Raw genomic sequence first — 14,099 nt, forward strand, 5'->3', positions numbered from 1 at the left:
GCCCTGTGCGTCAGACAGTAATGTGCAAACATAGACATCCTTTCACTACCTCGAATACACACACCACGTAATATACACATCCACGGTTGGGATTTTGGAACAGACATGCCCTCCCACTGCTGGCCTATACCTACCGATGCAGCATTTCGTAGACCCAACGAAACCAGGGAGAACGCACTGCGTTCGATACGTAGTTACTGCCGACTTCATCTCACCAACAAACCCCCCTCCGAGTGCGCCGGGACTGTCCCCTCGCTTCGGCAACAACTTGCGCTGTGTGGAGCACTACATTCGTGCGACTCAACCTGTCCTTGTACTAATCCCTTGTACATGTGATGTTAGTACAAATGGACTGTTAGTACACATACCAACACTAATTTCATGTCTGCATCAACACTAAATATCGTTTTCTTTTTCGATTTCGTATTTCATACAAAAACGCAGGGTTTCGTTTGTACCAAGATCGCAAGTGCAATGTGGTTGGCATGGCGGTGCATTGCGTGGGGGGGGCTCGTGTGCATCGTGGCCACCACCGCGCAAGCTGCGCGAGGATGTGCCATGACGCAAGACTGTCTCAACCCCGACAACACGCCAGACTTTAACGAGTGCATCCCCAAAGCTCTAGAGAAGGTAGTCTCGCCACAGCCGGTACACGTCCGCCAACTTCTCGTGATGTGGCAGGTATACTCATAATATGCGTAGATGTCAGGCAAAGGATGGGCCAACGGTATGCAGAGTCATGATCTCGCCGCTCAAGTGTTCAAGCGTTGTCTGCGATTCCTGTAGTGACTGGTGGTGGGGCATGTAGCACGGATGCCGATTGCCACAAAGGCACATGTGTCGACAGCATCTGTCGTTGCAAGGAACGCCATTCATTTGACTCTTTTATTCTCTCTTACCGATTTCATCATGATCTAGGTGGACGGAGTTACGGCCGGCGCGCACTGCGACGACTTTGCGATTCAATGTCCAGAGTACAAGGACGATGCGTGCTGTTCGTGGCAGCAGAACCGAGCCCTGGCTGCAAATTTCAAGCTGATTTCGAGTTTCTTCGGCTCGGATGGTGGCGGTTGCGATGCTTGGTACACAACTTTAACCATGCATTCGTCGTCTTGATTGTTGCATTATCTCTAGCGCTGTCAACATCATGCAGCTCTGGTGCGGCTTGGTGTGCTCGCCTTTCCAAGCCGACTTTATGCAGATGCATATGCCGTACCCAAGCAACTCGTTTCGTTTGGACCCCATGACTGGCGTTGACCACGTCAAAGTGCTCGAGGTTCGTACGGCCACATTGCCCCACAGTGCAAAATGCCCTTCTCATCCCCGATTATCTCGCCAGATGAATGTGAGTTTGTCCACGCCTTTTACTTGTGGACTCTTCGACTCATGCAAGAACACGCCGCTCGTGTCCGTGACTGATGCGCTCAAGTCGTCCGTTGGATTTCTCAACTACCAAGCGCAGACGGGAAGCATCGGTCACGGCCAGTTTATGTATTTGCAATTTGGTACGTCTGCTGGCGTATTTCACTTGAATGAGGGAACATGGCGCGGTGGACGGGCGATTCAACTTGCAAACTTAGGCCGCAATGCATCATACTTCAACCATTCGAACCTCAAATGCGACAATTACTCGCAAGTACGGCACCCAACTGCGTTGGCATCCCTGCCCCTGCAAGCGCAGCTTTTGTCTTCGATTGCAAACCCAGCAGCGCCAGCGCAATGTCCATGCTCGTCGTGCAGACTGACGTGCAATGCCCCGTCCAACTCGTCAACGCACATTACATTGGTGCCTAACCCGATATCGATCTGGGACGGGTTCGATGCCACCCTCGTGGCCGGGGTCTACTCTGGGATTGCAGTCTTTGCCGCCGTTCTCTACTTGACCCATCGAACTCGCTAGACATTATCAATTACCACGACACTGTTCGCTGCACAGAGTTGAGTTTGGAATCTACGACCACCAGCATGCCTCTGTGGACTCCCCCACGCTGCACTGACGAGAATAAATCGCTGTGTCGTGCCACCGACAGGTCCATCAGTCCACCCTTGCCCACCTGCGATGCATGTATTACGGCAGCAAAAGTTACCTTTTTACGGTGGCATTCAAATCGCTCAACAAGATGCTGCCTTGTCGGGATGTACAGTCCGGGGCGAGGCGGTCGAGAACCGCGGTAGGCACGCCCTGAAGGACCACCCATGTTGGCAATCGACAGCGCTTTGGTGTCAACGACGTGAACTTCATATCTTGCGTGGCCTGGGCAACGATGCTCAAAGCGCCGGCGTCCTTGCGGCTCGCGTTGTCGTCCAAGGTTCTTAAGGTGGACTCAGGCATGGCGCTATGGGTCGAAATGTAGCAGTCGGTGATGTCGAACGCGACAATGCCAAATCAACACCACCTGTCGCTTCGACCTCGTACATCAACTTCGGGGATAATTTGGCCGATGCATGGCTTAGCGTGCCAACGGCAGCGCCAGAATACAGGGTTGCAAGTTGGGGCAAGTTCAAGACGGGTGGCATCAAGCGTTAGTGCATGGAGGAGTGCTGGGTTTCATGAACCCCCGGCAAAGGTCGACTAGGCCATATCCACTGCGTTCCGAGGCTGGTCGAGGCTGAGTAATACGGGGACATGTGGACGTGGTCGGCCGAGTGCTGCTCGACCTCGGGGCGGCCATGTTACCTGATTTGAAGGGGCAGTTCAGTAGCACTTGTCCAAGCGCGCAGGAAGGAGGAGAACGAAGGAGCTTTTGCTCTCTCCCTTTGGCCCCTAAGTTCCCCTGGGAAGGGTCATGGGTTGGGGTGATTGTCGCCGAATCTGTTAACCAAGGGTGTTTGCGTTGATTGACAGTGAGTTTGACAGGAGACTGCCTGGCGGTCGAGCAACACAACTACACCACACGACCGCAACAAATTCATGGCGCTATCGATGGATACGAGCACTTTCACGTTGCATGCGATCGATGACGGATGACACTGTTCGATATGTAGTCGCATGCATTTAGTAACGTTTGCGTCGTCAGTCGGCAGGGAAACTGACGACGGTGTGCTGGCCGTCTGCCTCGCGGCATTGAGTAAGGTTACCGTAACATATAGCCATTGAGCTCATCGAAGAGGACAAACGGGGACTGTGTAGTCCGACAATGCAAATTGGCGCGCCACTTTCCGCGACTCGTTACCGACCCTGCTAAGTCAAATCCACCTCAAGCAGCAACGGCAATTCAAAGTTATGCCCGCCTGGGCACGTCCGAATAGTTGGGCGTGTCAAGGGGCTACTCGACAGTCTCTGTGCATGGTCGGTCAGCGGCCTCAATTTGATTCATCGTGAAACATATATTCCACGTCGACTTTGACACGATGCTTCACACCCTATCTGTTGAGTTCGACACTCCTCCTTTGAGAGTCGCGGTGGGGATCTCCCTTGGCGATTTCTGCATCCCCAATTCTCGACTTTACCGAGACACGTCGTTGAGCCAGCTAAACCGTCACCCTTGTCATCGGAATGGGACAAGGAACACAAGCGCCAAGCGGCGGCAAGTAGCGATTGCAATCGTCACGTGAGCAATTTTAACCAATCAAAAGTAGTTTGATGGAGCTAATTTTGAATTGACCAATCATGTTTATTGAAATTTGAAACTGGCATTTCGATTGGTCAATGACTTGACATTGCGGAGTATGCCACAGTTTGATCGAGATGAGCGGCGCGAACAATGCATCGTCGGCTGACCTGCAAGGTGTGAAGGTATACGTGAGAGTCCGCCCCATGAGCACAGCTGAAGTTGAACAAGGATGCGACAGCGCCTTCGCAGCGGAGTCTACATCGATCACTCTAGGGCCGAAAACGTACACGTTCGACAAAGTGTTCGACGCAACCCAGTCCCAGGACCATGTCTTCTCAAACAGCGCTGCGGCATTGCTGGATGGGTTCTTTCAAGGGTACAACGCAACAGTATTTGCGTACGGTCAAACAGGGTCGGGGAAAACGTACACCATGGGAGTGGAACATGGCGGTGTTATTCCACATGTCGTCGACGAAGTCTTTTCCCGTAGCAAGAAACTCGACACGGACAAGATGACGACAGTCGTCCTCAAGATGTCGTACTTGGAAATCTTTAACGAGGAAGTTTTCGACCTGCTGGCACCCACGGCCTCGACAAGTCTGAATGTTCGCGACGACATCAAGCGCGGCATCGTCGTTTGCGGCTTGTCTGAACACATTGTCAGCTCGACGGAAGAAGTAAATCAGCTCCTACTCCAAGGTGCCAGCAAACGAGCCACCGCGTCCACGGGCATGAATGACACGAGCAGTCGATCCCACGCGATCTGCACCCTGTCGATGCATCAGCAACCCGCAGAAGACAGCGCCAAGTTTTCCAAATTCCACCTCGTCGATTTGGCTGGGTCTGAACGGGCCAAGCGAACGCTTGCCACCGGCGACAGGTTCAAAGAAGGTATGACGACATTGCATCTTCGGTCTTCCCTCTCATGATGATGCACGTGCTCTAGGTGTCCACATCAACCAAGCATTGCTCACCCTTGGCAAGGTCATCACGGCCCTCAGCGACAAGAAGGCATTCGTTCCATACCGCGAGTCCAAACTCACGCGACTCCTTCAAGACAGTTTAGGTGGCAACAGCAAAACAGTCATGATTGCGTGTGTGAGTCCTGCCGACTCGAACTATGAGGAAACGACGAGCACGTTGCGGTACCATAAATTCACATGCTCAACTTAACACAATGCACAAAACTCGTCAGGTACGCCGAGCGAACGCGATGCATTCAGAACAAGGCTGTGATAAACAAAGACCCGGGAGCTTGCGAGATCAAATACCTTCGACAACAAGTCGAACTGCTGCAGTTGCAGTTGTTGCAGGCCAAGTCGACGTTGCATGCGCCGACACATGACGGTCTTTCGTTGAGTCTGTCGTCGTCGCCTGTGTCCCCGTCGTCCGCTGTCGAACTGACACGGATGAAGAAAGAAATAGCGCTATTACGCCAAGCCAAGGAACAATGGAAAAGTATTGCGCAGCATCAACATGGCGACGAAAGAGCACTCACCCAGGCTGTTGAAATGGAGATGGAGGCAGATGGTGTGCTCAACACGTCAGCCGACTTGGAAGTACGCAGGACCCGCTGAAATTGGTCAAGGAATGACGGTGCCATGTAATAGAACATGGAGCGTGTGATTGAAGAGAAGGAAGCGATGATGGCGCTGTTGAACTCTGTCGACGAACACCACATTGGGGCAGAATTAGAGGCTCTCGGCAAAAAGTACGAAGAGAAAATCCAGACGCTGCAAACGCCGACGAAAAAGTCACAACTGGCGGTCGTCATGGCCGCACAGACCGAAGTCCGACGGCTACAACGGCTGCACCAGCAAGGCCAGCTGAAGATTTCGTCGCTTCAAATCGAGCTAACAAGCATGAAGCAGCTCAAGGCGTCCCTTCAACGGAAGCTCAAAACGGAAGTGGTCAACGCGCAAAAAGAGCAGCGAAAGCAATCGTTAACGATCATGCAGCTGCAACGCAAGGACGCGAAGAAGCAAGTGGAGATCCAAAAACTCAGCCAACTTCACGCTCACCAAAACACCCTTCTCAAACGCAAGAACGACGAGTTGGTGAAATTGCAATCTTCTAAGCGATTCAAACCCAGTACGCTGTCGTCACTAACCATGTGGCAGAATTCAGGTCCTTCGTTTTAGGTGAGCCTGCTGTGTTGTCGACCGATGCGGCCACGCAACTTGTCGACGAGGTGTTGGACGTGGAGATGACAATAGTTGGAGCTAAAGCTGCTATCAAGGTTGAGATCGAGGAACGCATCGAAATTGGTATGACCATGCGAACAACCTGGTCCACGTTTTAAGCTTGTTTCATCGATGATTGTAGCCAAGACCCTCCGGCGAACACCACCGGGACCAGAAAAGCAAAAAATCGACTTGCAGCTTGCTGACAAGAACGCAGTCATTCGAAAACTCCAGCAAAAGTTAGACTTGGTCGAGAAACATCACCGACACTCAGGCGGGACTGCCTCCCAACTGTGCCCCTCGTCAGTGCAGTCTTGCCACAAAGTGATTCAGGTGCGAAAACTTCCTTGCCTGGAAATGTGATTGTTTGACGCCATGCAAATCCAGGCCTTGCTGACTACTACGGTGTCGGCGAAAAAACGTTGCTTGGAGCTGGCGGATGTTGACAAGCAACTTGCTCAAACGGAAGAGCAACTAGTCGAGCAACGAGCGACTGCTGACTCGCTGGCTGCTGAAGTCAAACGGCTGGAAGTAGAGCTGGAGAGTCGACCTCCCAAGAAAGAGCGACCGAAACCAAAGGTCACCACTGACGTTGAAGAAGACGAGATGCCGAGTGAGAGTGAAGACGACGGTGGCGAGTATGATGACGACTCGGATTACACAGAAGACCGCAACTCCAGAGGACGAACAAGCAGTGGGCGCAAAGACAAAATCAAAGTCACTGCCGCGACTGTCACCCCCGGCGATGCTGTGGCGGTGGATTGTTGCCAATGCAACGGTAAATGTGCCACCAAAGCATGTGCATGTCGTGCGCGATCAGGACGATGTGGTGACAAGTGCACATGCAAACCGCACAAATGCGTCAATCGTGGGAGTATCGTTGCTGGTGACGTCGACAGCAATAGCATCCTTCAGGAACTGTGCGGGCCGAATCACGAGCTTTCGCTTCGGGGTACGACAATGTATTCTCGTCATCGCATTCTCATCTGGCGTTGAGTCTAGGTATTGCGTCGCCAGCACCGCTGAAAACACCAATTTTGTCCCCATTCGGGTCGAAACGAGACAAAGAGAACTCTGGTGTGCACGTCTTGGTGACCCCGCCCCCGCCCATGGTACAATCCTGCAAACCCAAGGTTTCGAAGAAAGGACTAACGAGGGGCTTACAAGCATCATCATCATCGGCGACTGACTGCGGACTCCCCCATGTGAAGAAGCTGTTCGACCCAAACCAGTCCTTCTCCGTGAACCCTTCCTCGTCCATGTCGCTGGCCTCGCAACTCCAAATGCTGTAACATATCCCAACGAACAATCTCTTTCCCGCATCTCTCCATCTCCATCTCTCTCCACCCATTCCCATCGTCGTCCTGGTGCCGCCGGGTCGCGGTGGAAGGGCAGCTGCAATTTATTCATGTTGCGAAGGATTTTATAAAATTCTTTGATTTTGGCATATATTTCGGGAAGGGTTGGGGGTCGAAAGATTATGGTATTATTCACATCACTTGCAGAACCAGCGATCGTGCTTGATCTCCACGCGGCAACGGCGGCATGAGCAATGACATCAGTCTTATCAACGGCGGCTACGGGCCTGTCCGTGGGGGTGGCCTTGTGGAAACGGTAGACGATGACTTTGACGGATACGACGACGATGACACGGTGAACACGTCCGCGATTATCTTACATCCGACGCAAGGTGCGACGACGTCGACGGTCGCGACATCCACTCATTCGTCGTGGAATTATACCATCGAGCCGCAACTGTTCCGCGGACTAAGCAACCAAGGGGCGACGTGCTACATGAATTCCCTTCTTCAATCGTTGTACATGACACCTGAATTTCGCCACCAATTGTACCAGTCCGTGACAACGCGGGACCATGACGACGCGACGGACCTCGAGACGAACATCCCATTCCAACTGCAAAAGCTGTTTGCCCACCTCCAACTCAACAAGGAACGGAAAGCAATCGACACGAAGGCGTTGACGAAGAGCTTTGGGTGGAATTCGTCGGACGTATTCCAACAACACGACGTCCAAGAGCTGTGTCGTGTGCTGTTCGACGCGCTGGAAGAATCGCTCAAGGGCACCCCGACCGAACATTTGGTCAACGACTTGTACCAAGGTAGATGATCTCGATGATGCCACGTCATTGACTGCCATCCCTCCTCTGCGTCTGTAGGCCAATTGAAAGACTATGTGCAATGCGCGAGCTGCGGCAACGAGAGCAGTCGCCTCGACAACTTTCTCGACCTGAGTTTGGTCATCCGGCCGTTCGGGTCGACGCAGATGATGCAAAGTGTCGAGGAAGCGATCGAATACTTTTTGAAGCCCGAGGTGCTGTCGGGCGAAAACCAGTGGGACTGCTCCAAGTGCGCCAAGAAGCAGGACGCGATCAAGGGGCTCAAGTTCTCCAAGCTCCCGTACTTGCTAGCGCTGCAGCTCAAGCGTTTTGACTTTGACTACACAACGTTCAACCGCATCAAACTGAACAACGAAGTGCGCTTCCCCAAGTACCTGAACATGAACACGTATGTCCACGACACGAAGGGCGGCGTGATCGCGCGCAAGATGTCCCTCGAGCGACAGGAACTCAATGACAGGCGTGAAGACGACAGCGGAAGCGACCGCCTCACCGCCGACGCGACGTCCCCCACGTCCGTCGGTGGCTCGCTGCCTTCGTCCCCTACGAATGCGCCGTTCGACGAGAACGACGACGACGAACCTCTTCAAGACACGTGGAACCCCGATTACGACGTCGATGCAGTCATCCAATCGACGGGGCCGTTTGTGTACGAGCTCTTTTCGGTCCTGATCCACTCGGGCAGCGCCATGGGGGGCCACTACTACGCGTACATCAAGTCGTTTGAGGATGGCAACTGGTTCAACTTTAACGATTCCACCGTGAGCAGAATCACGGAAGCCGAGGTCCGGACGGCGTGGGGGCCCAAGGCCCAGCCAGCAGGCACCATGTCGTATGGAGGCTACCGCTTGTCTGGCAGCACGTCTGCGTACATGTTGATGTATCGTTTGGTGGACCGCAGCCGCAATCGAGCAGGGATCGCGGACTCGCAAGTGCCATCGTTTCTGAAGGACTTGATCTTGGATGACGAAGCCAAGCGGGTCGAACGGGAGAAGGAGCGCGAAGAAAAGGCTCGGTTGATCATGCTCAAGGTGTTTTGCGACGACGCAACGTTCAAGACGATGCACATTTCGAAACTTACGCCGCTCCAAGAAGTGACAGAGAAAGCGTGCGTCTTGTTCGACCACATTACGTACCACCCCGACTTGGTTCGGCTGCGAAGCTACAGCGACTACACCAAGATGCCCCAGGACACGTACACGGGAAGGGAGCAGTGTAGCCTCATGCAACTACAACTGTACACGCACAGCTGCCTGTACCTGGAAGTGCGCCAGTCGGTGGACGAACCGTGGGTCGAATACGACGGAACAGCGTTGCAGCTTGTCGTCCGCAAGTACGAGCCGCACCCGACGCCCCACTTTTCAACCCCCCCTTACAACTTACAGATCTCGGACCGCGCGACCGTCAGCGATCTTGTTGACGTTCTCAGCACCAAGTACGGCCTGTCGCGGTCACAGTGCCGCGTGCTGCACATGAGCTCAAACGGGTACTGGAACATCCAAACGAGCATCTTGAACCCGGCCGACGAACCCATGTATATGCAGCGCACGCTGCAGCATGACATTCGATTGCGTCACGGCAGCGAGGTGTACGTGGAAGCATGCCCAAGCCTGGATACGTGGAGCGACGCCAAGGACCTATTTGAGACGAAGGCGCACGAAATAACTATCCAGGTCAAGTGCAAGGAAAAGGCGATATCGAGTCGCGTCAAACGTGCCTCGGTCGACGGCGGCCAGCCGGCAGTGCCGATCGCCGACACCGTGACATGGCCATTCGTGGTGGATCGCCGAGACAATCTCCGCGTCCTCAAGGATAGACTAGCACTGTTCCTCGACATGCCGATCGACACGTTCAAGCTGTTTCGCGGATCGGAGCAAGCGCAGGAGCTCAAGGACCTTGACACGTCGTTCAAAAACTTGACGTTGATGGACAACTCGACGTTGTTGGTCGCAGGTGGCCGGCCGCTAAAAGCGAACGAGTTTCATGTCCAGATCAAGTGGTACCAGCCGAAGCAAACCCCGACGACGACAGAAAGCGCACCGGCGTCGCCGACATCAGCCGACCAAACGCCGTCGCCGCGACTTTTTCTCGATGGGGGGACGACTGCAGGGGAACTAACGTGGCTGACGACGCTGATTGTGTCGATGGACACCGCCGTCGACGACCTCCGTGCGTCCGTCCGCGCCGCGTTTGATGGAAAGGGCATTGCCGCCCCATACATTCGCCTCCGCGACTTCGCCAACAATCGCATGAGCATGGTGCTCGCCGACGGCTTCCCACTCAAGAATGCGTCCAACCTGACGCTGTACGAGAACCGCCAGTTTGTCGTAGAGATCTTGCCCGCCCCCGAGCACCTCCCCCGCCATCACATGTTGTACTATGTGACCGTGTTCGACCGCGCGACTTTCACATTTGGATCACGCCACGAAGTCGTGTTTGCCACCCGCCATGACACCGAGCACTGGATGGACGTCCTTGTGGCGAAGGTCGCACAAGTCACGGGACTCCCGGAAGCCACGATGCAGTTTGCCAAACCGTTCCAATTCCAGGAAGTGAGTGTGATGGACGTCGAGGAGTTCACGTGGTCCGATCGAGACAGCGGACGCCGGTACACCAACCTGCATGCGCTTGGCACCTACGGCGACCGCCTCCTCGTGTCGGACAGCGCGGTGCCGCTCAAGGAACTGTCCACTGAAGAACGCGCGGCCCTCTTGGCCCAAGTCGACAAGTCAAGCGGCATCGACACACTGTACCACAACTCGTCGACTGTATATGGCCCCGTCGCGCCAAGCGGGCAGTATGGAACATCGACTTACCGGTATGCCAAGCCAAAGGAAGCGGCGCTTGTAATCCGGACCAAGTCGACCAAATCGTCGAGCACCGCCGCCAGCGGCAGCGACAGTGTCCCGGTATCGCCGGGGGTGTCCACCGACGACGATGCGGACTCGAAGGAGTATGAAAGGGCAGGAGGCGTGGCGCTGTTTGACGACCTGCATTAAGACAAACGTAATAATTGTTGTCCTGCTCATCTCGTTTGAGTGAACGCGTCATGACGGGCGAAAATCCATTAGCAGGGTTGAATGACGACTCGTTTGCTCCTGGGAAGGATCCAAATTTCTAATGGGCGAGGCCCTTTTCAGCGGCGGCGGCAACTTCCTTGCAGTGGTAGTCAAAGATGTTGCAGTCCGAGTACTTCCAAGGGTAAGGCTTGTTGCGGATCTTGTTGTGGGAGTACACAGGGGCGTCGTGGTGGTCAGCATGTTCATGGTTGAAGTGGGCCGCAAAGCTGATGACGGTAAACACACCCGTGAACGCAATCGCGCCTTGCGAGATGCGAGTCCACAATTGCATTTGCTGGAGAGCTTCAGCATCCGAGCCGTGCGCGGACATGTGGCGCACTTGGGAGGCGCGGGACACAGCGCGGGACAAGGACTTGGTCAAGATCGCAGACTACTCACACATACACCACATGAGGTTTATTCTCCTAGCGTTATGGAGCCAAGCGACTGCGTCCACCCCATGCTGCATGCATATTCACCCACCATTATAGCTTTTCTGAACTGACTGGTCCCGCAATGGGGAGAAACAGTTCTATGTTTCAAACAACAGTGATATGCAAACCTCAAGTATAAAGTTTAAAACACTCATTCAGCACAAAGACATGCTCGCTAAGGAATCCGGATAAATCTGTTCGGATACGATCCCAAACCCAAGCTCCGCACTAGTACAACAATGCGGCCCTTAACACGAAGCAATTCAGAATCAACGCATCGGAGGCATGCCCAGAGCAGCTAAAGCCATCCCTACGTGTCGATTTTAGGCTAGGTCGTACACACGAAGGCAGAGAGCGCTGCAATGTTTCGAATGTGGGGATGCGAATTTTGCACTAGAACTCATTATGATTGGTAGAAATTCCGAATGTGTTGCAACAAATCAACTTGAAAAGCGCATGACTTCTCGGATGTCCTGCAGAACATCACGTGAATCAAAGTCGGCATCAGCCTGCGACACGCAGTAGCACCGTAGTGGTGACAAGAGAGAGCACGATATCATACTCAACGTGAAGGCACAACGGTTTGTTTCGTTGTTTAATGGCCTTGCTGGTATCCGGAAATATTCGGATATCTGGATCCGTGCCTTTTCGCATGCAATGACACAAATTTGGCGCAAATCGAGGAATTTTTACACGATTAGTCAGTATTAGTAGAAAATTTCACGCATTCAATTGCAAAAACGCGAAATGTATGCAATTTGAAAGGTGTTCTCGATAAAGTTTCCAAAAAAAGTTTTTTTCAGTCTGGACCATATTGACCAAAACCATAGAATACTTGACAAAGCGTTCGGGGTATCTGAGGGGACCAAAGGACCCTTCCGCCATCTACCTCCCACAAGCACGCCGCCTCCCTGCGTCATCGAGGCTGACCCCGAGAGTTCCACTCGCGGGTTGGAGTGTCCATCGTTGTCCACGCATGAACGATCGATCCGACATTGACATGGACGTTCGAGCTGAACAAAACGCGAACCAGAGACAATCGTCCCTTCCTAGTAGCTACGCGAGTTCTGTCGGCCAAGTCAACGCCACCTTTCATGTGCGAGGAGGCCACGCAGGAAGCGGGCACACTGCATTGCCACAAGTACACACGGATCACGACCGACTGGCTGTACGAGGACTTGGTTCGGGTTCGATTGCATCTCCTGCGACCGCTGCTCCTCGATCGTTATCATGTACTTCGTCGTCCGGTAGTACCAACGTGTTGCTTGAAGTATTGGGCGGCACTCCCCGCGGCAGCAGTGACGTCTCGCAGCAACAACGATATTCCAACCAAAAGAACTCCCAAACGTTCTTCCCGTCGACGGAAGGCAACGTCAATGAAGATGAATCCAAGCCACGACACCCCACATCAAGCCACCTTGCTGTCGACAACCATGGCCACGGTAGCAGCGCCGCCATGATGATGGTGTCTACATCCACAAACCGCCGGAAGCGCGAACGAGACGTTTCCATGCACTCCACGGATAGCTACCTCTCCCACAACATGTACGACACGGACGAAGAAAAAGTGCCCGTGATTGACCCGTCCGAACGCGTGGAGCATCGCAGTACGAAGATCGTCCGCCGAGAAATCGTCATCGCCTCGCCTTCAGGCATGGACGATGACAACGACTGCTCAGCTGGTGGAGACGACCCCCGAACGAACAAGCTGGTGCTGCCGGAAACGCGACCACACCACCTCGGCTTTGATGTGCAGCCCGTGGACATCATCTTGCACGTGTTTTCGTTCCTGGTCTACTCGGATGACGTGTACCAGATGCAGCTCGTGTCGAAGCGGTGGCGGGAGCTCACAAGCACGCCAAGTCTGTGGCGCATGCTTCCAGACGTGACGGCCGACGGGAGCATCAACTGGCTTAACTTCCGCAACCTCGGTATCAAGAACAAAGGCACGGAAGGCACGTGTTATCGGTGCTTTCAACGGAGCACGGGGCGGATGCTCGCGATGAAGCGAGCACGGGTCTTCCCCAAGGTACATTGCCTTGTTCATTCGCTCTGGGCATGACCTCGATGGTTGGGTTAGGGGGAAGGTGTGCCGTACTACATGTTGCGCGAACTTGCGGTGCTCCAGGGCATCAAACACCCAAACATTGCGTCGCTCGAGATGATCTCGCTCGCAAATGACGAACTCCACGTGTTCTTTCCGTTTGTGGACAAGACCTTACACGAAATTATCAACCCGACGAGCGATCCGAACGGCGGCCGCATCCTGCCAGAGCATCAAGTATAGTCAACGCCTCTGGTTTCAGCTCACGGCGCAGTGTAGGTGCGGCGCTTTTTGCATCAGCTGCTTGATGCGATTGCCCATTGCCATCGTCGAGGCGTGCTCCATCGAAATCTCAAGCCGAAACATCTCCTCATCGACACGGACTCGCCGGATGAATTAGGTACACTTGGCAACGTCGGTGCTGTGCATGTTGAACGTGCCTGGCAGTCTCCTTGCATTGTTTGGTTGAGCTGGCCTTCGTGGATTGGGTACGAGAGGCTGTTGGTTGCAACTCGCACGGTGCATTGAGAGTGGGGTTTTCGTGTGAAGATTTTGTTGAGGGGCTGTCGTCGATCCGTGGGATGAAGTCGCGAAGTGAAGTGTTGTGATGGTTCTCCTGTTGGTGTGTTCGAACTGAGTTTGTGTGCGATGGGCCCGGAGCTCAGCTTGAGGGAGGTGACTGACCGTT

General features: G+C 53.8%; 5 protein-coding genes across 7 annotated transcripts; 4 read left to right on the top strand and 1 right to left on the bottom strand.

Moving 5' to 3' along the window:
• Positions 1 to 558: 558 nt before the first annotated feature.
• On the top strand, positions 559 to 1,900 carry H310_07531 (hypothetical protein; the record flags this gene model as incomplete). Its single annotated transcript, XM_008872918.1, has 7 exons — positions 559 to 648; positions 703 to 727; positions 787 to 839; positions 919 to 1,082; positions 1,135 to 1,276; positions 1,340 to 1,505; positions 1,581 to 1,900. 7 exons carry the CDS (start codon positions 559 to 561, stop codon positions 1,898 to 1,900), a joined length of 960 nt encoding a protein of 319 aa, XP_008871140.1.
• Positions 1,901 to 3,673: 1,773 nt separating this feature from the next.
• On the top strand, positions 3,674 to 7,156 carry H310_07532 (hypothetical protein). Of its 3 annotated transcripts, XM_008872920.1 has the most exons (9): positions 3,674 to 4,445; positions 4,501 to 4,699; positions 4,750 to 5,113; positions 5,165 to 5,645; positions 5,696 to 5,821; positions 5,880 to 6,070; positions 6,125 to 6,689; positions 6,740 to 6,849; positions 6,905 to 7,156. In XM_008872920.1, the coding sequence occupies exons 1-9, from the start codon at positions 3,689 to 3,691 to the stop codon at positions 6,944 to 6,946; spliced, it is 2,835 nt and encodes a 944-aa protein (XP_008871142.1). In that variant the 5' UTR covers positions 3,674 to 3,688; the 3' UTR covers positions 6,947 to 7,156. The 3 variants fall into 3 exon arrangements, with proteins under 3 accessions (XP_008871142.1, XP_008871141.1, XP_008871143.1); XM_008872919.1 differs by having other exon boundaries at positions 6,740 to 7,156; XM_008872921.1 differs by having other exon boundaries at positions 4,501 to 5,113; positions 6,740 to 7,156.
• Positions 7,157 to 7,237: 81 nt separating this feature from the next.
• Positions 7,238 to 11,376, top strand: H310_07533 (hypothetical protein). Its single transcript, XM_008872922.1, has 2 exons — positions 7,238 to 7,856; positions 7,914 to 11,376. The coding sequence occupies exons 1-2, from the start codon at positions 7,283 to 7,285 to the stop codon at positions 10,871 to 10,873; spliced, it is 3,534 nt and encodes a 1,177-aa protein (XP_008871144.1). The 5' UTR covers positions 7,238 to 7,282; the 3' UTR covers positions 10,874 to 11,376.
• On the bottom strand, positions 10,852 to 11,481 carry H310_07534 (hypothetical protein). Its single transcript, XM_008872923.1, has 2 exons — positions 11,417 to 11,481; positions 10,852 to 11,324 (listed from the first exon to the last, which is right to left on the bottom strand). Exons 1-2 carry the CDS (start codon positions 11,417 to 11,419, stop codon positions 10,992 to 10,994), a joined length of 336 nt encoding a protein of 111 aa, XP_008871145.1. The 5' UTR covers positions 11,420 to 11,481; the 3' UTR covers positions 10,852 to 10,991.
• A 728-nt stretch (positions 11,482 to 12,209) lies between these two features.
• H310_07535 (serine/threonine protein kinase) lies at positions 12,210 to 13,939 on the top strand (the record flags this gene model as incomplete). Its single annotated transcript, XM_008872924.1, has 3 exons — positions 12,210 to 13,396; positions 13,448 to 13,648; positions 13,691 to 13,939. The coding sequence occupies exons 1-3, from the start codon at positions 12,344 to 12,346 to the stop codon at positions 13,937 to 13,939; spliced, it is 1,503 nt and encodes a 500-aa protein (XP_008871146.1). The 5' UTR covers positions 12,210 to 12,343.
• Between the last annotated feature and the right edge of the window lie 160 nt (positions 13,940 to 14,099).

This window comes from Aphanomyces invadans (genome assembly GCF_000520115.1).
Source record: "Aphanomyces invadans strain NJM9701 unplaced genomic scaffold supercont1.14, whole genome shotgun sequence".
NCBI lineage: Eukaryota > Oomycota > Saprolegniomycetes > Saprolegniales > Verrucalvaceae > Aphanomyces > Aphanomyces invadans.

What these genes read in the sequence shown, in the direction of transcription:
- H310_07532 (XM_008872919.1), top strand. Translation starts at nt 3,689, where the DNA reads ATGAGCGGCGCGAACAATGCATCGTCGGCTGACCTGCAAGGTGTGAAG. An exon ending in GAAACGACGAGCACGTTGCG is followed by an intron (nt 4,700 to 4,749) that starts GTACCATAAATT and finishes AAAACTCGTCAG; the next exon opens with GTACGCCGAGCGAACGCGAT. An exon ending in CGAGGAACGCATCGAAATTG is followed by an intron (nt 5,822 to 5,879) that starts GTATGACCATGC and finishes CGATGATTGTAG; the next exon opens with CCAAGACCCTCCGGCGAACA.
- H310_07533 (XM_008872922.1), top strand. Translation starts at nt 7,283, where the DNA reads ATGAGCAATGACATCAGTCTTATCAACGGCGGCTACGGGCCTGTCCGT. An exon ending in GGTCAACGACTTGTACCAAG is followed by an intron (nt 7,857 to 7,913) that starts GTAGATGATCTC and finishes CTGCGTCTGTAG; the next exon opens with GCCAATTGAAAGACTATGTG.